General features: G+C 47.6%; 1 protein-coding gene across 4 annotated transcripts in view; it reads right to left on the minus strand.

Annotated features, from left to right (window-relative positions):
• Positions 1–3,281: 3,281 nt before the first annotated feature.
• RNF24 (ring finger protein 24) overlaps positions 3,282–26,530 on the minus strand; it is a 69,550-nt gene continuing 46,301 nt past the window's right edge. For 3 of the 4 annotated variants that reach the window (XM_073002110.2, XM_073002108.2, XM_020806641.3), the window contains exons 2-6: positions 22,580–22,729; positions 10,114–10,156; positions 9,316–9,357; positions 5,886–5,965; positions 3,282–4,505 (exon numbers count right to left, since the gene is read on the minus strand). In XM_073002110.2, coding sequence (XP_072858211.1) covers positions 4,364–4,505; positions 5,886–5,965; positions 9,316–9,357; positions 10,114–10,156; positions 22,580–22,722 — 450 coding nt within the window. In that variant the 5' untranslated portion in view covers positions 22,723–22,729 and the 3' untranslated portion in view covers positions 3,282–4,363. Of the gene's footprint in view, positions 4,506–5,885; positions 5,966–9,315; positions 9,358–10,113; positions 10,157–22,579; positions 22,730–24,137; positions 25,491–26,530 lie in introns of those variants that run through there. The other variant, XM_073002109.2, reaches the window with a different exon arrangement.

Here is a 26,530-nt window from a genome sequence, read left to right on the forward strand (position 1 = left end):
AAAGTTCATGCTACAAATTTTTGTGTGTTTTGAAAAATCTGGAATAGATGAAAACAGCCAAGTCTGAAAATTATTATAATGTTGGGAGAACATGTAGAGTTGGATAAGTGGGCACGGATGGGCTGTGGATCTGTATCTGAAGGCCAATAATAATTGTTTATATATTTTAGCACACTTTTTGTGTCACCAGGTATTGCTGAGTTTTAACTCCTAGAGGTCACCAATATGTCCACGGGTCAAGGATTCTGGGAGTTGTAGTCCAACAACCAGGCACCAAGATCAGGGACTACTGTGTCAGTGCACAGATATTGGTGGAACCTCAAGCCACCCGAGAGCATTCAAAAAGCATGATGGAAAGAGAAAGATCAGAGTGGAAGGAAGGAAGTTTAAATCCAGATCTACTGAATTGTGTTGAAGCCCAGCCAACTTTGCTCTGTGGCTCTCATGCTCGCTAGAGGGCAGCAGGATTCCACCCTTTAAGCATCGTGGAACAAATGGTTCTGTTCTTAAAGGAATGAAATCTAGCAGATCGAAGGAATAGCAACTGGCCACAAAGTTTGTGTTGTGGAAAAAGAGTTTCTCAGCTTTCATGGACAAGCGACAAAGGGATGTGTGTTTCCCCAAAGAGTTTGCCAACGGATGTGCGACAGCGTTGTGGGGGCAGCCGAGGGCCTCACCTGAGCTGCAGCTTCTCCCCTACATACCTGAGAGAAGGCAGCTCCCCTGTCCCCCCCCCCCATTGGTGAAGATTTTTAGGGTAGAATCTACCTGGTGGTGGCGTGGCATGCAAAGAAGCTGCCTTCTGTGCCCGAAGCCAGAGGAGGCCACCTCCACGGGAGGTTCCCAGTAGCTGGACGCGTTTGTCACATCCTCCTGCTCATACCTGTTTACCCTCCGTGGACTGCAGCAAGTGACTCTTACAGAAAGCAACTGCAAGCATGTGGCATTGAGCTGCATCAGCACTCAACAAAGGTTACCTAAGGTTAGGAACCACTGCTCTAAGGCACTGAGATTTCAGCTGACCCTGCTTTTCTGTCCTACCTTTAACACGTTGCACACACCCACACACACTCTCTTTCCCCTGCCCTTCTGAGGCTTGCCGAAGGCTGGAGGAAGAGGCGGGAACTTTAAAAATGTTTTCGGACAAACCTCTGTAAACGCCGATCGCTGCACAGAGGGACCCGCGCGGGTCCTCCCATGGTGCAAGGTAAGCCCCGGGGGACCCCCCCAAAACTGGGGTGCGTGGTTTCGGGGCACCCCCGCCAGGGTTCTGATGGCTTCCCCTGCATCAGAGCTCTGGCGGGGGTGCCCCAAAACCACCCGCACCCACTTCAGAGCACTTCGGAAGCTTTTCCTGCACCATCAGAGGACTGGTGGGGGACCTCCAAAGCCAGCGATCGCGGTGAGGGGATCCCCTGCCAGTCCTCCCATGGTGCTTCCCCAGCTCCCTACCCCTTAAGTGCCTTAAAAAAAATTCCCCCCCTAGGAACGCATTAATTCTCAATGCATTCCTATGGGAAATTTGGTTTCACAAGACGATGTTTTCGCAAGACAGCGATTTCCACAGAACGGATTAACATCGTCTTGCGAGGCACCACTGTATATAACTGCATACTGAAGGTGCTGTTCTGTATTTTGAGAACAATGCACAGATCCCGGTTATTTTATGGGGCAAGCGTTCCAGTGATATCTGTGCATTGCCTTTTTATTACAAACCGCCTTCCACAAAATGTAACTACATCAGTCATCCTGTATAGATGTACTTTGAAAATCTGCATGAACTGTGCTTTCATCCCAGATTCTTTTCTATAAGCAGTAAACTAAGGTTAGGCCACAAAAGATTCTAACAAGCAGGCTTTGGCTGCATAAATGGATGGGTAGGTTAGCGATGAACACACTCTCGCACAGGATGGTTATTTCCAAAATCTGCCTTTATTTACATTTCAAGTCAAATCACATGCAAACTTTCTCCCCCCCCCGCTCCACCCCTCCCCCACTTAAGAATAGTGTGATTAGCAAAAAAGAGGCATTAGGATTTTAAAATAGCAATTAAATATACAAAAATATAGCTTACAAAATAATAAACCAGCAAATGTTGTCTTTGTTTTTTTTTCTTTTCCTTAAAAAAAATATTCTGCTGCAGAATTTTTATTTATTTATTTTAGTGTACAAATGCGTCTATGAATCCAGGAAGGGAAATCCCTCAAGGTTCATAAACCGTTTCCAAGAGAGTCACACACTATGTACAAAACAGTTGCAGGAAGGGGTGGGTGGGGGGAACGGGAGAACTCCCCTCTGTACCTGGATGGAGGGACTTTTAGAAAACGGGGAAAGGCAATTCCTTGCACCTTGGTAGCTTTGTGTGGACGGCTGCCACCACTAAAATTCTTGCCACGTTATCCAACTGGCTGAAAATGACCCTACCAAGGAAAAGGCGCAGGGGAAAACAGTCTGTGCCGTTGTTAGAAATAACCACGCTGTACAATGTTAATACTGAAAAAGAAACACCCAGCCCCTTCCCTTTTACCCTCTGTACAACCTCAAGCACTGACGGATAAATAAAATAAAAACACTCCCAAATGGGAGATCAAGAAGTGGAGGCTCCCTCTTGCGTAGACCGTGTGAAATAATATGCACAGCTCATCTTGGCCACGGATCCCAGGCAACAGCCGTCTGTGCAGTGCTAATGAATTACTAGACCAATTTGGGGGGGGGGTTGAGCCCTTCAACTCCAATCCCCATCAGCCCCCACCACTTAACGTTCAAGGACGATGGGAGTAGAAGGCTTACAATCTGGAGAGCCACCAGTTGCCCAACCCAAGGGAAGCCTTCTTACTTTATGTAACAAAACTCGATATTTTCAGGAAGCCAAATTAGTAACGAAAGAGGAACGGCATTCTAACTCCCTTATAAGCCCTTTCCCCACCTTTTTTTTTGGGGGGGGTCATAAATCTAATGAAATTTTCATACTTGAAATTAATATCAAGCTATTGTTGCTTGACCATAGTATTGCTTGACAGTGCTACGAAGTACAAATTTTTGTCAGGGAACTGAAATCGTGGCCTGACCTCTGGTTTGCCACTGCGGGAAGTAGGGTGCTGGATCAGACATGGCTTTGGTCAGATCCAGAGCGGACCTTCTTCCATCAGATCACTCACATTATACAGATCCACCCCAGCAACAAAATCGTCCCTTCACCCTACCAAAACTGCAAAGATGTCAATTTTCAGTTGCACAACAATTGCAAATTTGCTTTTTAATTTTTTTCTTAAAAAAAAAACACGAATCCTAAATACACTTTTAACTCAACATTGGTGAGCGCCCCTTCTGTGTTAGCAGGTGGCATGAACTGAATTTATTTGTGGGTTTAAAAAGAGATATTTTTTGCTATGTTCTAGAGAGAATGCTTTGATTGATACTGACAAGGTTTTGTCATTCCTCACGTAGGATGAAGTTCTCCATTAAGGTGACAGGAATTTGTGAGATCTGATTCTTTTCCACTTCCTCCCCACCCCCTTCTTCTGTGGCACTTAAAGGAGCCGTTTTCTGAGGCTGGAATCGAGAAAACATCTATCTCAAGTGCCCAACAGAAACCATCAAGGCCGCTGGGAGAAATTGGCCAGTCTCCTTATGGGGGCATATCTCCACCAACCCCTTGGGGTCTCCAGGCTGTAGACTGACAGGGGTGGGGGGCCCGCGGCCCGCTCTCTCCAGTTGCCCCCTGCCCCTTTGCACAAACGAACACAAAGACTCGGCAGGATTTTGCCTTGCTGTTGTTCGCTAGAGGCAAACTCGATACGAGGTCACCACCGGGAGGTGGAAACCAGGCGGGGAGGGGCACATTTATCCCCAGAGTGTGTTGGAGGGGTCTTCCTGCTGAGCGTGCTGCTGAGTCACTCCATCTTGAGAGGCAGCAAAGATGCACAATCACATAGGGGGCACCTGGTGTGTTCCTTCTCTCTCTCTCTCTCTCTCTCAAAGTCCCTTACAGGCTCTGGGACCTCCTTCATCCAGCAGGCACCTGACCTGACCCACGTCCGTCGTAAAGTGCTTGTCACAAAAGGAGGGAAAAAAAAGAAAGGAGGGCGGAAAAAAGAAGAAAGAGAAGCCAAGCCAAACCCAACGGCTGGCCCCGTTTGCCTCCTCCCCGGTCGCGCTGCTGAGCACTACGCTGGGGCTCCGTTTTTGTGGCACGAACTCTTCCGCCCTTCCTCCTTCCGAGCGGCTCTTGTGTGCTCTTCAAGAGACAAAGGGAATCCTGCAGGATGCTCGGAAGTGCTCAGCAGCCTCGGGAGAGTCTCTGCGCGGGTCTGTCAGGCTCCGGGTTGCGTCGGAGAAGAAGGAGCGGGTGGGTCTCGGGAAGCTATACCATGTTGGCTGCCCCGGGTAGGGGCTCCTGCGGGGGCCCGTGGGGATCCGGCTTGCTGTGGAGCTGCGCCAGCTGGAGAACGGCCATGTTGCACAGAGGGCAGACTTTCCGCACCTCCAGCCATTTGATGAGGCACCTGCAGGGGGAGACAAAGCATCGCGTTTAGGCAGGAGCGACTGGCAGGACCATCTCCTCTATGCAGGTCCCTGGTATTTCCAAGATGGTCTCCCATCTAAGTGCTATCCGTGCCTGACCTTGCTGGGCTTTTGACATCAGACAGGACGGTTATGCCCAGGACAACCCCGTCTATCCAAACAGCCATGGGTGGCTTTGGACTCCAGTTGTTCCTGAGGCCAACCCAATGTATCACATGCAACAGCAATGGCATTCAAAGCCTAGGCTGTAGAACATAAGAAGATGCCTGGTACGGGGTCAAACTGGTCCAACTAGCCCTGCACGGTCAGCACCAAAAAGCAGTAGCTGTCCAGGGTGCAACCAGGGCTTTCCCAACCCTACCTGGACATGCATTGGGCTTAAACTGGCATGCAAGATGGGACTTCTGCCCCTGGTTTATGCCCCCCCACCCTCCCAGCTAAGGCAACTGTTGCTGATCAGTTGCATGTGCTTGATAAAGAAAAGTTCATTCTGGAGAGCAAAGATCATTCTACCACTGCTTTTAAAATTCTGTTTATCACCACAATGGGCTTCTCGCAACGTCCAAAGTGTCAGTTTGCAAACAAAATCCCCATCTTTGTTTCAAGAGACTTTTGAAGAGGAGGGAAGTCAACAACGTGGGCTTGAACTATGGAGATGGACGGCGAAGCCCAGCAATGCACGTGAATGCTTCGGTCTTTGGAACTCCCTCCCACTGGAGGCCTCTGACACTTCCCCGCAGGGGGGCGCCATCAGGATGGCGTGGAAATTGCAGGTGCCCAGAAGAAAAAAAAGTGGTGGTGCAGACACCTCTGGGTTGCACTGGGCTGTGGCTCTTTTATCTCTCCAGGCGTGGAAAAACCCTGCGTTTTGCCTGTGGCCGTGGTGGCTTGGGCAATCCTTTGTAGTTTGAAGCATTTTCCATTCTGCAGTTTTTATTTATTGGTATTTGATCTCACCGTTTTAATTGTGCTCATGCCTTTTTAGGCGCCCTGGGGAAGCAGGCTTGTAGACGGAGTAGAAGGAAACACTACTCTTTGTAAGATGGTGAGGGTGAGTAAAACTAGATGTAATAATAACCTCAGAGCTACTACAGAACTGGAAGGGACCCTACGGATCATCAAGGAGGCCCACTGGGGGAATCAAACTCCCAACCTCTGGTTCCGCAGCCAAAGACCCAAACCGCTGACTTAGCTATCCAGCAGGTCCTAATTTTTGACAGCTCTGCCCATCTGCAGATTGGTTGACCCAGCTTGGTCAACCAATCTTTCCAGGAGAGAACCAGAGCCGCCCCGAACATTTCGCTCGAATCTTTGGTCCTGCTGATGGTGGTGGTGGTGGGGGGAAGGAGGTCGGCACTTACTTTCTGTGGAAGGCATGTTTGCACGGACAAATCCCCAACTCATCCTTGGGTTTGAACTCCTCCAAACAGACAGCACAGATCTGAAAAAGAAGCCAAGGAACCAGAAAGAGAGAGAGAGAGAGGAAGGGTTACCTTTAGGCACCTGCGCGCACCCAGGCCTGCATCCACCCGCATCTTGCATTCATGACGGAGGTGATCTGACTCTCAAAAGAGAAACGTACTGTATTTTCCGTGTATAAGACTATACTTTTTCTCCAAAATCTTTAGACTAAAAATTGAGGGTAATCTTATACACGGAAGTAAGCTGAGGAGAGAACAAAAACAGGCCTGCATCCACCCGCATCTTGCATTTGTGACGGAGGTGGTCTGACTCTCAAAAGAGAAACGTACCGTATTTTTCCATGTATATATATGAGAGTTGCCTTCAGCCATGGACTGTGTTCTCTCCAAGGGAACAACCCACCATTGTGCTGACCACCACACACTGTGAGAAGCTTGTTTTCCACCAGCCCCTGTTCTTTTTAACGGGTAAGATCTGGCTGTTCCATTGTTAACTGTTTTTCAAAAGGCTTGCTGATTTCCAGCTGGCCTCTTTTTATTGCTACTTCTCAAAATGTTTGCTTTCCCTGTTATTATTTGCCACTAGGGAAGTATGTTGCTGATGTTTTTGTGTGTGTTTTTTTTTTGTTTTTGTTTTGGTAGCACAGGATGAGATCTGTTTTGAATGGGAGGTGGAAAGGGTGCAGCTTGCAGACTGGGACAGCTGAGGGGCTAATCCCAAGGACATCCCTCCCCCACGCCCCTGCTCTTAAGGAGTTAAAAATGGCATGGGGTGTGAAAACACACACATATTTTTCTGTTCCTGCAAGCTTCTGCAGTAGCTATTTTCATATTAAACAGGCAAGGGGGGGGGAACGAAACGGACACAAAAGCTCAAGTTAAAAACAAGGATAAAAATTCGTCTTTAAGGAGCCACACAATTTTTGTCTCCCCCCCCCACACTTTTTATTTTCTTTTGTTTCCACCTATATTATTTTATCTTATTTACTCTGTCTGGCTCTGTTGCCAAAAGTTAGAGCCACTTCTCTTGGCCTGCCTCGGCTTTTGACAAATTACTCATTGGACTACAACACCCAGAATTCCTCAGCCAACTCAATCCAAAGCATGGCAGGGTTACTTAAAAAAAAATTAATCAAAAACGATGATTGTTCCTTAACCCCCTGACAGCCAAGGCCATTGGGCTCAGAGGGGATCCGGGGGTGGCAGCCCCAAAGAGTCACTTTTCCGAACTCTTGCAAAGTTATGATTGGGGAGGATGGAGGTTGCAATCCAGCGCCTCAGGACCAACGCCTGAAAGAGGCCTGCGGTTTGGGCCCCAAATATAAACAGGGCCTTTGTGTGCAGGTCTGCGAGTCTGGACGACATGCTGCTTGGGGGATTCTGGGTGTCGTCGTCCGAAAGCACAAAACCGCACGCTTTCAGCTCTGATCTTCAAAAACGTGTCATTTGGAAGCTGTAATTTTTTAAAAAAATGAATGCCAAGAAATTGTTCTGAAATGTTGCCAAGGAAGAAATGCCTCCTCTTGATGACATTTCTTCCCTCCCTGATTTTCCCCTTGGGTGGGGGACCTTCTTTTAAAACTTAAGTTGCCAATCTGAAGACAATATTCTGAACCCTGGACAGGCCCTCAATAGCAGTCCAGGGGTGGTAAAGATTGTGGTGGCACACACTGCATACGTCACTATTCAAAAATAACTTCCTCTCTCTCTCTCTCTCTCTCTCTCTCTGTGTGTGTGTGTGTAGCATGCTATATAAATTGCTCTGTTCGGGCGAACGTTGGCAGGGGCCTGTCATGGCCGCCCAGTCGCATAACCGAATCTCTCCCGCGCATCTTCCCAGCTGTGTGAGAATATCATCATGTCACGTTGGAGCTCCTCAAACTACTTGGCCCGTCAGCGTCGGAGGCCAAGCCGTTCCGGCTGCCTCTCCAATGTCTCCCCCCTCCCCACAAAGTTTGGAGTCTCTGCAAGTCATTCTGTCGGTGCGGATGGCACCGGGGGAATGCCAGTGAATTCAGCATCTCTCTGCCCTTGTGGCCACGAGAGGTCTAGACATCTCAAGCATTCAAAAAAGGAGAGCTAAAGAGCATCTCAGAAGAAGGCAGGCGGCAAAAGGATTTGGATTCTGCTTTATGTCTCTGGGACAACGGCTGTCTACGGACAAAACAAGCATTCTGATAGCACTGGACTCTTCCAGAGATGAAAACTTGTATTTCCTCTTTTTTTGGACAGCTTCTCACTAGAGATGGGATATTCGTATTCGTATCCCTGGGGATACGAGTACAAATATCGGCAGCCGCAGGCGTCCAATCCCTCCCCCTGCCCCTGAACCCCAATTATCAGTTGCCGCACGGCACATCCAGCTGGTGTTGTTTCCGTCATGCCGATGGCAGAGGTAGCCCGGCCGGCGCTTCCCCGCCTCCCTGCGCAGCCAACCACTCAAGGGTTTGAACGGGGAGACTCGTCCTCTCCCCTCCTCGCTGGACTGGTCGACTGCACAAGGAGACACCAGCCGAGCGACTTCCGCAATGTGTACGACAGGAACCACGCCAGCCACACACGGCCGAGCAGCGACCAGTCATCAGACCTGCTCTTTCGGGGAGCACGGGCTTTCTCCTATGGTGCTAATATTCATATTAGTATCCCTAGAGAGAGGAATAAAAATATCCCATCTCTACTACTACACACATGCATCACGTCTAGCGTGGACACTCATTTCTCATGAGGGCTGCAGGGAGCCTATTCTTTCTCAAAAGCAACAATGGGTGGCTCTCCCCCTTAATGCAACGCTGTGGCCCCAGCCTATGATTTTCGTACAGTGAGGTCTCGACTTATGAACTTAATCCGTATTGGAAGGTGGTTCTTAGGTCGAAAAGTTCTTAGGTTGAATCTGCATTTCCCATAGGAATGCATTGAAAACCATTTCATCCGTATCTGCTCTTTTCCATCCATAGAAACTAATGGGAAGTTGCTATTCCGCCTTCTGCCACTAGAGGGGGATATTTTTCCCCCCTTAGGTTCAGGAAACCAGGAGGAAGGCAGGGAACAGTTTGCAAGACACTTTAGAAATTTTTTTTTCAACGAAGCCAATTTTAAATCATGTTTTAAAGCATGTTGTGCTGATTTTTTAAGTTTCTGACCCTTTTTTCCCCTTCAGAAGCCTCTAAGGGGAGGGGGCACTTTTTTCCTGTTCGTAACTCGAGGGAAGTTTGTATGCCGAGTCCTTATTTTCCCTATAGGGCGGGTTCGTAAGTTGAATTGTTTGCAAGTAGGGTCGTTCGTAAGTCGAGACCCCACTGTAGTTTGGAAAGGTGTGATTAAGCGTGCTGAGTCGCAGTGCTGGTGTGTGTGTGTGTGTGGGGGGGCTTACCTCATGTAGGTTGAGTTCTTTGACTTTTTCCTTCAAGATGACCTGCAGCAGGGAAAAGGGGCCCGTTAGAAGAGGAAAGGTACAAGAATAGGAAAATTCCAGAGAATCAAAAGAATCCAGCTTGAATTCTGGAGAATCGGCACTTCTTGCTCCTGTGCTCGTACAGCGATGGCTACAGAGTTTTAAGGCGGCTTCAGCCCAACCACAGTACAGTATTAAGTGCCAAAGGAAGCCTTCTGTCTGGGCCCAAAGTGGCACCAACACACAGCCCATGGATAAAACCTTAAAGGATTTCAACGCCCTGAGCAGTTTCCCTGGGACTCTGAAAAAGCACAGCCGATTCATAAGCTTTCCCCAGTGATTCTCATTCTGTTTAATGAGGTTTAGTCCTTCATACATGTATCTAGGACTAATGCTCCAGAATTAATATTGCTTGGCCTGGAGAGTGTCGTGGAACCTATCCATAACAATAATTAATGTGGCACCACAGTGTCCGTTTGCTAAAGACTTCACATTAATGAAGCCATACAGGGAAATGCATGATGTATTCATAATCACTTCCGCGTTACAAACCAAATCCCTAGGAAATGTCCTAACTAATGTGAGAAATATTACTCCCTGGCTTAGACCTAATAACACGTTCTCATTAGGAATGAAACAACAAGCAAGCGGGATCTTAAAAGAAAAGGGGAAAAAAAGGTTTAGGGCTGCCAGAAGCCATGGAAAAAAAGACCAAAAGACACAGAGGAAGAGAGAAAGGGGGGAAAAAACACACACACACAGACAAGGAGAGCTTACCTGTTTGTATGCATAAAGTTCTTTGTGGGCTTGATGTCTCAGCCTAGAAATCAAGAACAAAAATAAATATGAAGAAGGCAGATTACAGAAACAAAACATTCGAGCAGCCCTGAAGCACGACCCGATTAAAAAAAAAAAAGACAGTAACTGGAAATGTCTTTTAAGACATTCTCCCCCACAAATAAAATAGAAGGCATGCTTTTGTTTAAGGACTCTAAATAAAATAGCAAATAATTCCTGGGCTATATATTTTCACATGGGGGCCAGGGAGGGAAATCACACATCAAGGTAAACCATGGTTTAATGTGACATGCATGAACAGGAGTAAACTGGAGCAAGCCATGATCGCTTGTACTCTTAACTACAACTTCTATCTGATAACAAGAACAGAGACTTAAACAAGACAGCATGAGAAAAAGCTGGCTTCTTGTAAAATAACGACATCCCTTAAGGAGACTGGTTCCAAAAGGCCCCCCCTCCATGAATGCTGTAAACCACGGATAAGAGAGAATGCTATACATATCATGGTAAAAAGGGGAGGAATTATAAAGGATTTTCACCATGTATTACCAGAGCTCCCTCTAATGGCCAGTTCTAGTAAATACATTGTGAAAATATGTATTTTTCCCCCTTTAACGTTTTTAATATTTTCAGACCACAGATAAGTGAAAAAGCAGATACTGATGCCACAGACAGGGGCTCATGCTGTATTGCTAATAATGGCCACAGTATATCTATGTGGACACCACAACAAACTACAATTAAGAGAAAGTAAAAAACGAATCATTCCAGGTTATGTGAGATGGTGGAGAGCGACAGAAGCCAAACAGTCAATGACATTCATTCCTACTAGTGCACACTGCTCTTGAACAATGGCTTCGCATAAGATCCTAATACAGCCTAATACATCTGGGAAGTGCGAGTGAGAATCCTTCCACACAGGAAGCCAGATGCCGAGCCGTGTTTGAATCTAGCTACTCTTCTCTCTAGCACGTTAAATTTCTCACTACAAAGGATTTTATTTTAATTTAAGGTGGGTCGATATTAAAAAAATGCAACCAGCTGCATTATGAGTTTTAACTCCTTCAGAAGCCTGAGTCTTTCCTTCCACTTGGTTAGACGGTCGCCGGAATTCTTATCAGGGGAAGTTACCGGGTACCTATAAGAGCTGGAGGGCTCAGCGGTATAGCTCTCTGGCTGCAAAGCTAAAGGTTGTGAATTCAGATTCCCACTGTCCCTTGACAGGGACTAGACTCTTGATGGTCCAGAGTAGAGATGGGCATGAATTAAGTCAAAGGTGCTGAGTGGACCCTCCAGCTGGCCCGTTTACCCTCCGTTGGCCCCAGCTATGGTCTTCCTTCTCCGGCTGCGCTCCAGTCTGGGCAGGAGCTTGTGCTGCCCTTCCCTGCCTCCGCCGTCAGCTGTGCGGGGAGAATCCCTGTCTCAGCTCCTCATCGGAATGGTTGGCTGCCAGGGGAGGCAGGGAAAGGAAGCCCAAGCTACTGCCCAGACCGAAGCACCACTAACAAAGGAGGGGCACAGCAGATGGCGAGTGGGCTAGCCAGCCTGCGGTGTGGGAGAAGGGTTTGGGCAGCACCTGTGGCGCCACGCAGAGGACTTCACACAAAGGGGCACAACATAATTCATGCCCGTCTCTGATCCAGGGGGTTGTTTCCAGCTCTGCAGTTCTAAGACTATTATGATCATGATGCCTTCTGAAGTCATCAGAGTGGCGTTGTACTCAGTAGAAGTTTGCAAAGCAACATTATACCTATACATGTACATTTTCATGTAAACAAATAGACATAATATTTAAGGTTGCTGTGTACAATGCAGCTTTTCAAATGCTCTTCCCATAAAGCCAAAACAGATGCTTGAACTGCAGGAACTATCTGGGTGGCAATTCTATTCTCAGCTCTTCCTACCACTTCCAGCTGCCAAAAACATTACACGTTACACTGAGGATGTGCAGGAGAAGATGCGGGGGGGGGGCAGGGGAGGAAGAGAGGGGTAAGCTGTAATGATCCACCATAATGACTAGGCAACAAGAGTCAGAGAGATTTGTTTAAAAAAATACACAGAGAGAAGGGCCCCCTTTGCAATGCTGAGCCCCTTCCTCTATTTTAAGTAACTTAATTTTACTTGGAGGGTAGGAGGATATCCGTCTGCAATTTCCATTAGCTCAGCACACAAGTCGAAGTTGGAGGAGCTGGACCAGTGGCCCACCCCTATCTTAAAGAGCCCCAAACGTTTGCTTTGTTTTGCAGAGTTACTAATGCTAACAATAATGTACAGTGGGGTCTTGACTTGAGAACTTAATCCGTATTGGAAGGCGGTTCTCAAGTCAACAAGTCTGTAAGTCAAGTCTCCATTGACCTACAGTGCATTGAAAACCGATTAATCCCGTAACAGGCCGTTTTGTTCCATTTTGGTTTTTTTCTGGTCTGTAAGTCAATTCTCAGGCTGCAAGTCAAACCTAAATTTTGCGGCCAGAGAAGTCTGTAACTCAAAAAGTCTGTAAGTCAAGCCGTCTGTAAGTCAAGGGTCCACTGTAGTGTGTTTTTTTTGGGGGGGGGAGGAATAACTGTTATAGATTTACCTCCATTAATAGTACACTTAGATTCTCCAAGTTCAAAGACAGTGATCTGTAAAAAAACAGACAGCCCAGTCTAGAAGACCAGGTTTATGTCCAGTCTGACCGCTTGCAAGAGGGGAAAAGATAAGGGATGCAGTAAGTCTAACTGAAGCACCTTAGTGGATCTAACGCAGATTTCCTCTCCCGTGGTGGGACTGTTAATCTTTTTTTTAAAAAGATGACTTTCTGAAAGAATGACTTGGACCAGTTTTTGCGGCACTGGCTTGTACATCAGCAGCATCCTCTGTAATGCCGCAAACTTTTATTTGATTGTTCTAACACCAGGTGCTTGTATTGCCCGATAAAAACAATCTTGTCTGACTGATGCAGGGAAACACCGTGCGCCGGATCTGCGCATTTAGACATCAAAACAGGTACTTCTCCTTTCACTTTATCGTAATGTTAACACCAGACTGAACAATCTCAGCCCACTACTTTCCACTGGGTAATGCTTGCAAAAACATGTGCTTCGAAATGGGTATTTATTTATTTATTTATTTATTGATTGATTGATTGATTGATTGATTGATTGATTGATTGATTGATTGATTGATTGATTGATTGATTGATTGGACTTATATACCGCCCCATAGCGCTACAAGCACTCTCCAGGCGGTTTACAATTTTTTAATTATACAGGCTACACATTGCCCCCCCAGCAAGCTGGGTACTCATTTTACCAACCTCGGAAGGATGGAAGGCTGAGTCAACCTTGAGCTGGCTACCTGGGATTTGAACCCCAGGTCGTGAGCACAGTTTTAGCTGTAGTGGGTAGGCAGAACTATATGCTCATCCACCACCAACCTGGCTTCCATATGTTCCTGCTGAGCTTAACTGCCATCCGCACGTTTGATGGGGCAGTCATGTTGCTGCAAGCTACCTCTGTTGTAACGAAAAATATTTGGGAGTGGTTTTCTTGATTGGGAAATTAAGAGCCGCTGGCTTTACACAAGACCCGCTCCTCAACCATTGTAGCCAGCCAATCCAGTGCCTTCGTTTTTAACTTTCCTACTTGGCAGAAGCTGGACAGTGAGGACAAGCTGCTCACACATGCAAATCTGCCATCATGCCACTTTGTGTACGATCACAGGATGCATGAGTGGAATCACCCACACTGAAAAGCTTTGACACAAAATCACTATTGTTGCTTTCTTGCCCAAGTGCAAGGCGGTGACAAAAAGCCCCTTCCTTAGGGTCCATTCTGCCAGAGGTCTCTGCACATTTCCTGGCCTTTTCCACAGGCCATTCAGGATCCACACCAGAAATCTACAGACCAATACGTTAACGCGCAGCGCAGAACAAAGATCTGTGTCGCAATTCCAAACCGGGCCTTCTCTTTCTCAATGAATGAGTAGAATGCCAGCTTTGTAGAGACGCTGCCCAAGCCCTCAATGGAACAGTCGCCCGTTAGCACAAGGAAGGGCTTAATGATCGAAGAGAAATGGCATTTATGCTCGTTGCTGGACAAAAGGATAACTGCATCTTTTTTCGTTTCTGCAAGAAGGAATACAGAGGGACTTGTCTAAGCTGAGCTCAACTGAAGCTGAAAAATAATTAACTCTCCAAAGAGCTTTATGGACTAAACTATGGGTTTTAGGTGGAGAGCACTGGAGTTGGGCCCGTTTACATGGCGGAGCCGCCACAAAATGTAAGTGAGCCCAAGACTGAAGTTGGTGAGACAGGTTGTAGAACAGACACTTCTCCTGGCCATGATTCCACTGGGAGAATCAAAACTTTCTTCCCCTCTTTGGTTCCCCCCAGTCCCACCCCACCCCCACCCCCAATACCAGACCTCTGCACTGGCAAACAAGCCACTCTAGAGCATTTCCTTTACCCTTTCAGAGAAGGGGGAAAACCACACCATTCTGCTTGTGGAGAAGAAACAGATCCAGCAGAAGGGCACGGATTGATCCCGGACCTAGTCAACTACAGTGAGCATCATGGACTTCCAGGCGAACGCCATCTGAAGAAGGTTTTGCATGCTTTTCTTTCACTCCTGTATGTGACACAGAACTACCAGCATGAGCTAGGCAAGCTGTGTACAAAACTCCTAGATTTATTGGTTGTTGTTTATAGAAGGGGAAGACATGGAGGCAGTGACAGATTTTATTTTCCTGGGCTCCATGATCACTGCAGATGGGGACTGCAGCCATGAAATTAAAAGACGCCTGCTTCTTGGGAGGAAACCGATGACAAATCTTGACAGCATCTTAAAAAGCAGAGACATCACCTTTCCAACAAAAGTCCGCATTGTCAAAGCTATGGTTTTTCCTGTTCTGATGTATGGAAGTGAGAGCTGGACCATAAAGAAAGCAGACCGCCGAAGAATTGATGCCTTTGAATTGTGGTGCTGGAGGAGGCTCTTGAGAGTCCTCTGGACTGCAAGGAGAACAAACCTATCAATTCTAAAGGAAATCAACCCTGAGTGCTCACTGGAAGGACAGATCATGAAGCTGAGGCTCCAATACTTTGGCCATCTCATGAGAAGAAAAGAGTCCTTGGAAAAAACCTTGATGTTAGGAAGGTGTGATGGCAAGAGGAGAAGGGGACGGCCGAGTATGAGATGGCTGGACAGTGTCTGCGAAGCAACCAACATGAATTTGACACAACTCCGGGAGGGAGTGGAAGACAGGAGGGCCTGGCGTGCTCTGGTCCATGGGGTCACGAAGAGTCGGACACAACTAAACGACTAAACACACATTAGTCGTTTAGTCATGTCCGACTCTTCGTGACCCCATGGACCAGAGCACGCCAGGCCCTCCTACCTTCCACTGCCTCCCGGAGTTGTGTCAAATTCATGTTGGTTGCTTCGATGACACTCTCCAACCACCTCATCATCCTCTGACGTCCCCTTCTCCTCTTGCCTTCACACTTTCCCATCATCAGGGTCTTTTCCAGGGAGTCTTCTGTTCTCATGAGACGGCCAAAGGATTGGAGCCTCAGCTTCAGGATCTGTCCTTCCAGGGAGCACTCAGGGTTCATTTTCTTCAGAACGGATAGGTTTGTTCTCCTTGCAGTCCAGGGGACTTTCAAGAAGCTAGAGATCTGGATGTACTGCTTCAAACTTCTTCAGCATTTTAGCAGCTATTTTAAATCGTTTCAAAGGGTTTAAATTTTCACGGTCGGTCGTTTTGAATAATCGACACAGGCGTATGGCTTGCGTGCTGCCCTAGAGCCTGGAAACATACGGTGCACAAAGATCCCGGGGTGGAACATAAATATTTAAGGCCAGTGTCCTTTTGGGATTCCAACGCAGGGAACCAAAATTGCGGGAGCAGTTGCTGCTCCCTGGCCTGAACTTTCTCCTACTTTTATTCTGCGCACGATAATCCCAGCAGGATACGCTGGCTGACACGAATAAATCAGTCCTTTGAAGACGTTTCCCGACAACTAATGAACCCACGTAAATGAAGGTTTTTGCTGACCTCAAAGAGAGAAACTCGTTGGAGTCTCTTTCCTGGCATTCCGAGATTTCCTGATGGAGAACTGGAGGAGGGAACCTTCAGTTCACAAAAAAGATTCTGTGCACTCCCCGAACTCTACGTGTGTTACAGCCGGTGCGCACAGATTTTGGATCTCTGTCATCTTTTCTCATCTGGAAGAACTACGACTTCTTCGCCCCCTCCCCCTCCAAGCTTCTCCCTTCTCTCCGAGCCAAGCCGCCAACATTTCTGAATGAGAACGGGGCACCATTTTTGCCTCGCAAAATCCTGAGCACTCTGCATTCCTTTCAAAGGAAATGCAAGGCCATTTATGTCCTTTGCGGAGCTAGACAGACAGACTCAGTGGGAGAGAGGGTGCATCTTTAAAAAAAAATATGACCAACGTTAAAGCACCAGGATTTTTTTTAAAAGAAAAAAGAAAACACTGTTTGTAAATTCCCTAAAGACTTGCCAGAAGACATTAACCAGTTCTTGAATCCATTTCATCTTACGGCTCTGGTCCTGTAATTTATCATGCTCCACCCTTCTTGCCTTTCACAGATTTGTGCAGGTAGGGTTGCTCTGTTTTGGCTCGTTTCCAGCATGTGCAATAACTGGGATCAAATCCAACTGGAGCTTGTTCTCAATTTTCCCTCCTTCAATTTCCCGATATCATTAGGTAGCTTAAGCAGACAACTTAGCCACTTAATGATGCTGAGAAATTAAGAACTTCCTCTGGTCTTTCTTGGCACAGTGTATCATTACTGCTCTAATAGGCTTTAGCAAAAGCCTGCCTGCCTCCCTCTGCTCCTTCCTAGACTTTAACTTTTGCTAAAGTCTATTAGGACAGTACTGATACACTGGCCTTTTGGGGGGGGGGGAATGAAAGTTTCTTCCCAGAAGGAGGAAAAGACAGGAGAGAGCAAGGAAGGTTTTTTTTGCTTGGCTTGGCTTCTTTTTCTTAAAGGGAGACAGGCTAAATAGGGTCGCTCGAGGGACATACGCCATGTGGATGTGAAGATCACGCCAAATGATCACACCACATCAGACCTCTGTGCAACCTTAAGCAACCCTAGTCAGCTGGAGCCAACTGAGCCATTTAGTCAAGCCAGTAGAAAACCTCAGGAATCAACTATGGCAGCACATCATGATGATGATGATGATGATACTCATGGTACTACGTACTCGGTGCTAACCGGCACTGCAAGCCTCTCCCCCACCACTCTGGATGTGCTTCTCTGACAGGCAGCAGCGTTCTGGATCCTCTGGGTGGGAGCTAAGCCACGACTGCCCGGGGTGGCCGGCATCTTAGCTCTCGCAAAGTGCAATGCTCAATAAAAAAGGGGGCCTGTTTTGGGGAATGTACAGGGGTGGCCACCCACCTCACAGACATGCGCAGAGCGACTGCGCCACTGGCTGCTGTTCTGTGTGCGTCTGCACCCACAAGGTGGCTGGATGCACCCAAAAGGTTCCAGTTCACGAGTGGAAAGAAGGGGCTTTTCCACCGAGCTTGGGGAGGTTCCTTCGTTGGGACTACAGCTCCCAGAATCCACAGCACATCTGCTCTGTCTTTTCAAGGAGGCTCATCTTCTTCCCATGCACGGGGGAGAAACCTTTGGACCCACAGCGCCTTGGGGGAAACTTTGCTTCTGGTTTTAACCCAGGGAAAAAAACATGCCCCAGATCTCCAAAACCAAACTAAATGATCCTAACCCTTGGGGGAAATGCTAGTCTTGAGCAGCCTTTCTTCTCGACTCCAGAGGTGCTAGACTACACCTCCCATCGTCCTCCGCTACCACAGCCCTCTTACTGGGAAGGACTCATCCTGGCCAGTCACTGCTGGGCTGGGAACATGTCCTTTTTTTTGGAAAACATTTCACCATTCGACACCGGGTGCTATACGAGGGCCACTGATCATCGGGGCTAATAAAAGCAGATTCCACATAAAGCCAGCCTTTGTTCTTCGCCACCCGTAAGCCAGAATGTTTGTCTGCTGAACAAGCATCATGGGATCTCCCTGCCGCCAGCTGCCCGGGTGCCCGACCTACACAGTTATCTTAAACGGGAACGAGAACAAAACCTCCCCCAAAGATCCCTCCCAACACAATCCTGCTTCGCCTCCATGGGGAAATATTCAGACTTTGCAATGGGTTTTTTCCACTTTGCTCACGTTCCCGAGCCAAGTGTGTTTTGTTAGTTTGGCCGAGAGCTTAAGGAGGGGCGTCACCAGCTTGCAAATGACAACGCCTGCAGCACAAAATATAGGAGTTATTCACTGGGCAGGTGGTGCCATTGGGCTGGAAGGAGAGATGCTAACTTGTACTACATCCACAGCCCACTAAATTAAAAGAACCAGGCCTGTGGTCAAGGCCATACATTCCTGCAAAAGCCATATAAAGCCCGTCATGGGTTGTATTTTATGTGTTTTATTTTTTACTCATGCTCCGGGGAAATGAACAACAACCAAAAAAGGTGAGAAGAGACGGATCAGCAACAGGGCCCCAGGATAAGATTTCGGAACAGAATTGATTTTTGAAGGCTTTTAGACGAGCCCCCCACCCCCAAATTCTACTCCAGAGGCCTGAAGCACATGATATACAGTATACCTGCTTCTGGATATTGATGATTAGGCATCCTTCAGTCTCGAGATGTGCTCTGTATGGAGGACTTGGAAAAACATCTAGTGTAGCTGAGAAGGCCAATTCGAGAGTGACCATCCCTTCCACACTGAAGACAAATATAATCTGTCCCCTGTCCAGCTCCCTGACTTTGCTGATTTCGGGACTGCCTCTTTGCCTCGGCCTGCTGGACAAGGGTCTCTTCCAATTGGGAGAGGCCATGATGCACCGCCTGTCTCCAGGCCGAACACTCAGATGTCAGGGTTTCCCATCTATTGAGATCCATTTCCAAGGCCTTCAGATCCCGCTTGCAGATCTCCTTGTATCGCTGCTGTGGTCTCCCTCTGAGGTGATTTCCCTGCACTAATTCTCCATACAGGAGATCTTTTGGAATCCAACCATCAGCCATTCTCACGACATGCCCGAGCCAACATAGACGCTGCTGTTTCAGTAATGTATACATGCTAAAGATTCAAGCACGATCTAGGACTAGGACTATTTGGAACTTTGTCCTGCCTGGTGATACCACAAATCCGTCGGAGACAGCGCATATGGAAGGTGTTCAGCTTCCTCTCCTGCCGTGCACAAAGGGTCCAGGACTCACTGTAGTACAGGAGTGTGCTCAGGACACAGGCTCTATAGACCTGAATTTTGGTGTATGCCGGCAGCTTCTTATTGAGCCCTACTCTCTTTGTGAGTCTAGAGAACATGGTAGCTGCTTTGCCAATGCGTTTATCCAGCTCGACATCTAGGGATAGAGTGTCAGAGATGGTTGAGCCAAGGTACACAAAGTCATGAACAACCTCCAATTCTTGCGTGGAGATAGTAATAGAGGGAGATGAGCCCATGCCCTGGCCCATGACTTGTGTTTTCTCCAGGCTGATTGTAAGCCCAAAGTTTCTGGATATTAATAATATCGTTTCTGGATATTAATAGTCTTGAAAAACAATTAAGGTGGCATCTAGCTATTGAATGTGTGACTCACGGTGTTTTGGAGAGTGGAAGGGGGTGGGGGAGAATCGTAGAACAATTTTTACATATCAAGCAGAAAACAAAGAAGGTATCAAACTTCCAACCCGAACAGTTGAGGGCAGGTGCAATTCGCTATTTGCACAAGATAAGGAAAGTCAACAGTGAATACATCAAACCTGATCATCTTTGGAGCACCAGTGAGGAACGAATGAAATCAGTTGTGTTCCCCCCCCCTTCAAATGGAGAGAAGAGATGTAATAAAGATAAAAGGTTCCTTCCCATGTGGGTGAATTCTTTTGCCCGTTTTGCATCAGAAGGTAAAGGCAGGATCCGAGTGCCGCTGTCGTCGTTTCCCCCCCCCCCCAAGTTCTAAAACAACAAGATCTTTATTGATGGTGAAAATCCTCAGGCCTTCTGGTCCTGTAAATGTTTCAGCATGTCTTCTGGCCACAAAAACCCACAACAAAAGGAAAATGGCCAATTTCAATAATGGATGTCCTAGACCAGAAGGAATGCAAAAAAAAAAAATATGTCTCTTTCTGTCACAAACTGAAAAATTAATTAATCTGAGAATCCTAGAAGATTGGAGTTGTAAGGCGTTTGATTTGAATCCAGGTCAAAGCAGATCTAACAAACAGTGAAGACGTTTTTCCTGATATTCAGCCGAAATCTGGCTTCCTGTCGCTTGAGCCCATGATGACGTGTCCTGCACTCTGGGATGATCAAGAACAGATCCTGCTCCTCCTTTGTCTGACAGCCTTTCAAGTCTTTGAAAAATGCTCTCCTACCTCCCCTTATTCTTCTTTTCCCAAGGCTAAACATCTCATTAAAAAGTCTCACTTAACAGAAATTTTTTTTTCCAGCCCTCTTGATGGCCGTTCCCATCAGAACACACCAGGAATAATTACTGCAGGTCCCTTGAGCTGAAAGGCTTCCCTACAAGAATCCTTGGAAGTCCACAGCTAAATCTCAGCCTGTTGCTCAGTTATAATTCCTGCTCTCCGTTGGTAACTAAAGGTGCTTGACCATATGAAACTTCCTTATGCCTCCTGAACCACAGCATGGTCCACCCCTGACAGAAAAAAAAACAGCTTCTTAAGGCTCTTGGAAAAGCAATACCACCACCAGCAGCAGCTATCTGGACGTTTCCAGGTCCCATTAGATTATAAAGTCAAATGTGATGCTCTGGAGAATGCAGATTCCCTACAATTAACTGGATTAATCAGTTTTCCTTAGAGATAACATGCCACAGCAGTCAAGACAGCAAACTTAGCCTGAACTTGCAGTCCAGAGACCAGTTTCAAAACAAAACACATGAAATGCAAGATAGAGAGGTGAGAAAAATCACGCATGTTGAGCAGATCCCTTTCGCAACTTGGGGGAGCCATTCTGCAGAAATCTGCCTCAGATTGACCAGGAAATGAACCAGAGAGCTTCTGCATGCAAACCACATGCTCTACACATTCACTCCATGCTCTTCACATGTGCAAGGGGAAACCTCCAGGGGAAGCCAAGCGGTCGGGCGATAATCCGCCTCCTGCTTCTTTCACTAGGAGGGACACAAGCCGCTTACTGTTTTGCATGCTGAGGAACGGCTGATGGCCAGGGAAGCCACCTGGCAGCTTCTCTGTCCCCTCCTGGACTGTGTACAGCTGCGCATACAGAACGGAAGCCTGCATAGTTATTATCCCTTGCACCTGCCGGGTGAACACGGCCGCCCTCTTCCCGGGCAACGGATCTGCCAGCCTCCGCTGCCAACGTGCATTCCTTTCCAAGTGCTGCTTCTCCTGACATGTTTCTGGCCTGCTGCCTTTTGTTCGTTGAAACGGTTGTGCAATTGTGCAGTTATAGACTTAACTATGTCCAGGGTGGGCAAACTCCGGGGGTGCAAAGACGTTGCTGGACCAGCCCCCTTACGAGGAAACAGTTTTAGAAAAGAACCACGTGCCCCTAGAGATTATATTCCCCATTTTGGGGACATGTTTATATATATATATGTTTTCCCCTTGGGGGGATGCAGAAGAGCAATCTTTGGGGTCCACATGCAGCCCACAGGACCCTGAATTATATGGCGCCTTCTTATTCATTTAACAAGGAAATGATATTTTGTCTCTTTAATCTGGGATATCATGGACACTCAAACCAATCATCATTCTTGCTTTTTCAAACTGACAGAACTTGAGCACTCCTGGATCTTATCCAGAAGAGAAGTCTGGATGGAAATGACCCTCATTGTGAGTCCACATCACCTCAAAAGGCTGGAATCAGTTACCAGAATCTGTGAGTTGTATTCCAAATAATAAGAATAACGATGGTTGTTGTGGGTTTTTCGGGCTCTTTGGCCGTGTTCTGAAGGTTGTTCTTCCTGACATTTCGCCAGTCTCTGTGGCCGGCATCTTCAGAGGAACAGGAGTAGGAACTCTGTCCATGCTCTGTTCTTTTGATCAGATGCCGGCCACAGAGACTGGTGAAATGTCAGGAAGAACAACCTTCAGAACACGGCCAAAGAGCCCAAAAAACCCACAACAACCATCAGATCCCGGCCGTGAAAGCTTTCGAGAATACAACAACAACAACAACAACAACAACAACTTCTCCAACATGTGGGCTAGCTTTCCTCTTCCAGCATTGACTCACACATAATCGACCGGCGGAGATCCACCTTCGTAAATCTGGAGTGTGTGTGAGATTCACTCTCAAGCCCACAACGCAAGCAGAAAACGATGTGACTGAATGCAAACATCATCTGGCTGGGCGAAAGGAAACCGAACATAAGGCCACCACCCAGCAAAGGGGGGAGGAGAGAAGCATTTCTTTACCTGATCAGGTAGCAGCAAAAGAGCAAACTGAGGATGAAGACAAATATGGCTGTGCCGAAGACGACGATATATATGTTGAGAGGCAGGTTCTGGAATCCAATGTTTGGCATCCTGAAACTGTAATGCTGGAAATCTGAGCTCATGGATGGTCTGCCAAAAAAAAATGGGGGAAAAGCATGCCGTGAGGATACAAGTTCACTTATTATTATTATGCAATGCCATCTGCTGTACTTTGCAATTCAGAAAACTCTCAGCCATGTATATTCTTCAGAGTTTAGAGAAGTTGGATTCCCACTCCACCCCCACCCCCACGTGGGCTTACGCTTTCCAGGATCACACACAGACTCCATTGCACACAAACACCCTCAACCAACATACCCGGTGGCTGCTTGCCAGGTAAGGGCAGAGGTCTGAATCATTCCAGAAAGCTCATTTTCCAAACTCTTGGGGATCACCCATAAAATACATGCGCGCCCATGCACGCCCACACATGCACATGCTATAAGAATAAAAAGGACTCCTCCTATAAAACAATCAGCGCCTGTAAACAAAACCAGTGGAAACAACCAGAAAGGGTCAGTCAGCTCAGCTGACGGAAACCACAGCTCCGGCACATCAAAACATTAAGGAAGGCAGACGCATGGGGGCTCCACCCGGCACGTTCAAGACCCTACTCTGGAATTGTGTCCGTTGTATAAAACGGTTGGCCCTCCATGTGGACGGGCAAGAGTGCCAAGTCTACAGAGCGCATCCAACTGACCATAAGAGGCAGCGGGACAAGTCAAGAGATACAAGTGGGTGGATTGGAAGCGAGAGCAGAGGACGCCTCAATGGCTGGTTTGACAGTCCTCCCCTCTCCAAGAGATCCTTCGGTTTTGAGACCTAGTTAAGCATTAAAGAGCTGAACCAGCGAACTGGGTAGTCCATGGTTCAACTTGCCGTCGAGGGACACACAAAACACACCCTTTTCGTTGGGGCCCGCACATCGCATTTCAGAAGGCTCCAGATTTCATTCCCACCACTTCTGCTCGGAAGAGCAACATTCGAATCTCCGGAAAGGAACTCGGAGCTTGGGCGGGTTCCCCCTTCTTTTCGGACGACCCTTCCCACCATCCCCAAGCCCGGGGATTTCTGGAAAGACCTCAGCTGGAAAGCTCAGATCGCTGCCGACAATCGGAAGAGAAAGCCGTGGGAGAAGCCAGTTTGAATAGATATGGTGACCCCCGATGTCCCTTTGCTATGAAGTGGTCAGAGAAGTCCCGTTCCCTCCAAACTCCTGTACACTCAATAACGTGACAGAAAATGAAAACGAGGACGGTCACCAAACACAGTCAAAGCTGGCCTGCTCTTAAGGCAGGTCTTCGTGAGACATCCAAGCACTCGCAAGGCGACGGGAGCACAAGAAAAATAAAAGACAGGTAAAAACTTTTACAGCCCTTTCGATCAGACCTTAATTCCACATTTTTCCTTCATGGAGGTTCACGTAAGCACTTTGGGAACAGGAGAACGAGAGGAAAGACAGAAATACTCCATATCATTACTGCACGATTAGACTTACATGCTGTGCGGCATGGCGAGGATGGGAAAAGACGTCAACGCTCAGAAGTAGAACTGATCCAAACGGTGGCCTTTTAAAAAAAGCTTTCTCTTACGCAGCTTTACGTCTAAGATGAACGATAGGCTTTTTGGCCAGGGCGAGCCACAGCCCTGTCACAAAATTCCCTTGCAGGAGGGTGTGTGTGTGGAGAAAAGGTCCCTAACCACGAAACGTGGCTTGGCTCGCTTCCTGCGCTGCTCAAAGGTCTCCTGAATGAATCCCAGAATGGGTTCGGCCGGCCGGTGCAAGTGGGATCCTATAAGCCCAGTCCGCTCTTCTGTTTTTGCTTCCAGGCGTAGTTTAATCTCCGCTGCTGGTCTTTAACAGAGAGAGTGGATGGGAGGTGGGAATGGAGGCGGTGAGGGGAGATTTCCACTAACTAGGTGGCAGGGCCAGAGGAAAGTTACAAGCGTCATAAAAATGGGAATTTTTTTCTTTTACAACCTTCACATACCTCCCCCTGCCTTCCTGCCCGCCCACCGGCACAGCTGCTGGCCACCCTGGAAGCAGAGGCGCTCTCCTTTCCTCCCTTTCTCCCGGCTTCCTTGATGGCCCAAAGAGAGGACAGGGAAGGTAACAGCCCGGATAATCTCCTCCTCCTCTTAGGCCCTATTTCAGTAGAAACCGGGTCTCCGCGTTCGAAGCAGGGTACGGGTTGCAAACGGTATTCCGTGGCTTATGGAGAGCCACCGGCACCCTGGATTTCTGCCACGCGATGCCATCGGCTTCGGGGATAACCCAATCCCCGTAGCGCCTTTGCTTCCAGTTTTCCCCCCTTTCCTGTTTTTTTTTTTAAACTTAAAAATAAAAAGGTTTCAAAAATATTTTTATTTGCTCTAAGGTTCTGAGCCGTTTCAGATACAGCGATTTTAATGATTTGCCCCACGTTGAAATCTGTTAGTGTAAGGCGGGTTAGAAAAACATCATGATATAATGTGGGGCAGGGTGGGGGACACACACATGTCCCGCAGGATCCCCCAAGAAGCTGGCTGGGAGTTTCTGGGCATCGTTGCTTAAAAATGTAGTTTTCGCTAAGTTCTGGTCGTCATGGAAGTCCTATTTGAGTGTTCTTAAGCTTGCCGATGTGTCACGCAAGGAGAGGAATAAACAGATTCATTCCCTCCCTTCTTTGCTTCTCTCCTGTGAAAAGCAAAAGCAAAAGCAAAGCGTGCTGCTTATATACTGCCCCATGGCACTTAAAGGACTCTCTGGGCAGTTTACAATTCCATTCTGCAGGTTATACATTGCTGCCTCCTTGCAAGCTGGGTATTCAATTTACTGACCTCGGAAGGATGGGAGTCTGAGTGAACCTGGAGCAGGCTACTCGGGATTGAACCCAGGTCGCGAGTAGAGTTTTGACTACAGGACTGCAGTTTAACCACAGCGCCACGAGGCAAGCAGCAAGTCTGAAGCCAGAATGTGTCTCATGGAACCAAGGGGGGCAATAAAGGATGGAACGTGCTTTGCAATGGTGGAAGAAGGCTGCTTAACAAGCCCCACTGTGGTTTAGAATCTGAGACGGATCCCAGAGCTATCAAACGGCATTGCCACTTAGCAGGCGGTTTGTGCAATCCGAACTCCTGCTTCTGCCCCTGCCCGGCTGCCCGAAACTGAGCCAGGCTACAACGGCCGGCTGTGTGGTTTTCGTGGCGAAGCCGCTGCGGGCGACATAATAAACGACGAACCTGCAGGTCTGCTGCCTGGCAGAGCGTGGTGCCAGAGGGGCTGATCTGTGCTGGAGAGAGAGGAGCTCAACAGCTGGCCTGCCCATGGCATTTCCGTTGGTCTCGAAAGGTGCCTGTCTGGAGCGACCCCGGGGCCCCAAAGGGAAGGCCATCGATGAAGGTGGGGGAAAGAAAGCAGGCTGTTCCCGGCTTGCACGTGTCCTTCGAGAAGTTATTTCCCTAAAGAGAAACTTTTCACGTCGGATCGGATGGGAATTCTTTTCTGAAAACTGGGAAAGGCATCACAATGCCGTGACTCATCGCCTCCCAAAAGAGGGAGGAAGGAAGGAAGGAAGGAGGAATGTTGTGACCGAGAAAGGATGGCAGTGGCGGCAGCCACAGCAAAAGGAGCAACAAATCTTTAGCGGAAGCATGACACAAGTTTCATTTGCATTTGCAGTGGGATTAACAAAGGCTGCGGATGAAAAGGTTTGGAAATCGGATATTAACCGTCAAGCCCAATTATGGCAAACATTTATACCTAAAGACTTGGAAGGTCTTTTTTTTAACATGTGTATGTTTGAGAACAGCTGCACTTGGGTTTTTCCTTATTGTGCTCCATGTGTGTATGTGTGTGTTTTATACAATCAGGTGCTAAAGACTTCTGTAACTCTTCAGAAATGGGTCCCC

Source organism: Pogona vitticeps, chromosome 5 (assembly GCF_051106095.1).
Source record: "Pogona vitticeps strain Pit_001003342236 chromosome 5, PviZW2.1, whole genome shotgun sequence".
NCBI lineage: Eukaryota > Metazoa > Chordata > Lepidosauria > Squamata > Agamidae > Pogona > Pogona vitticeps.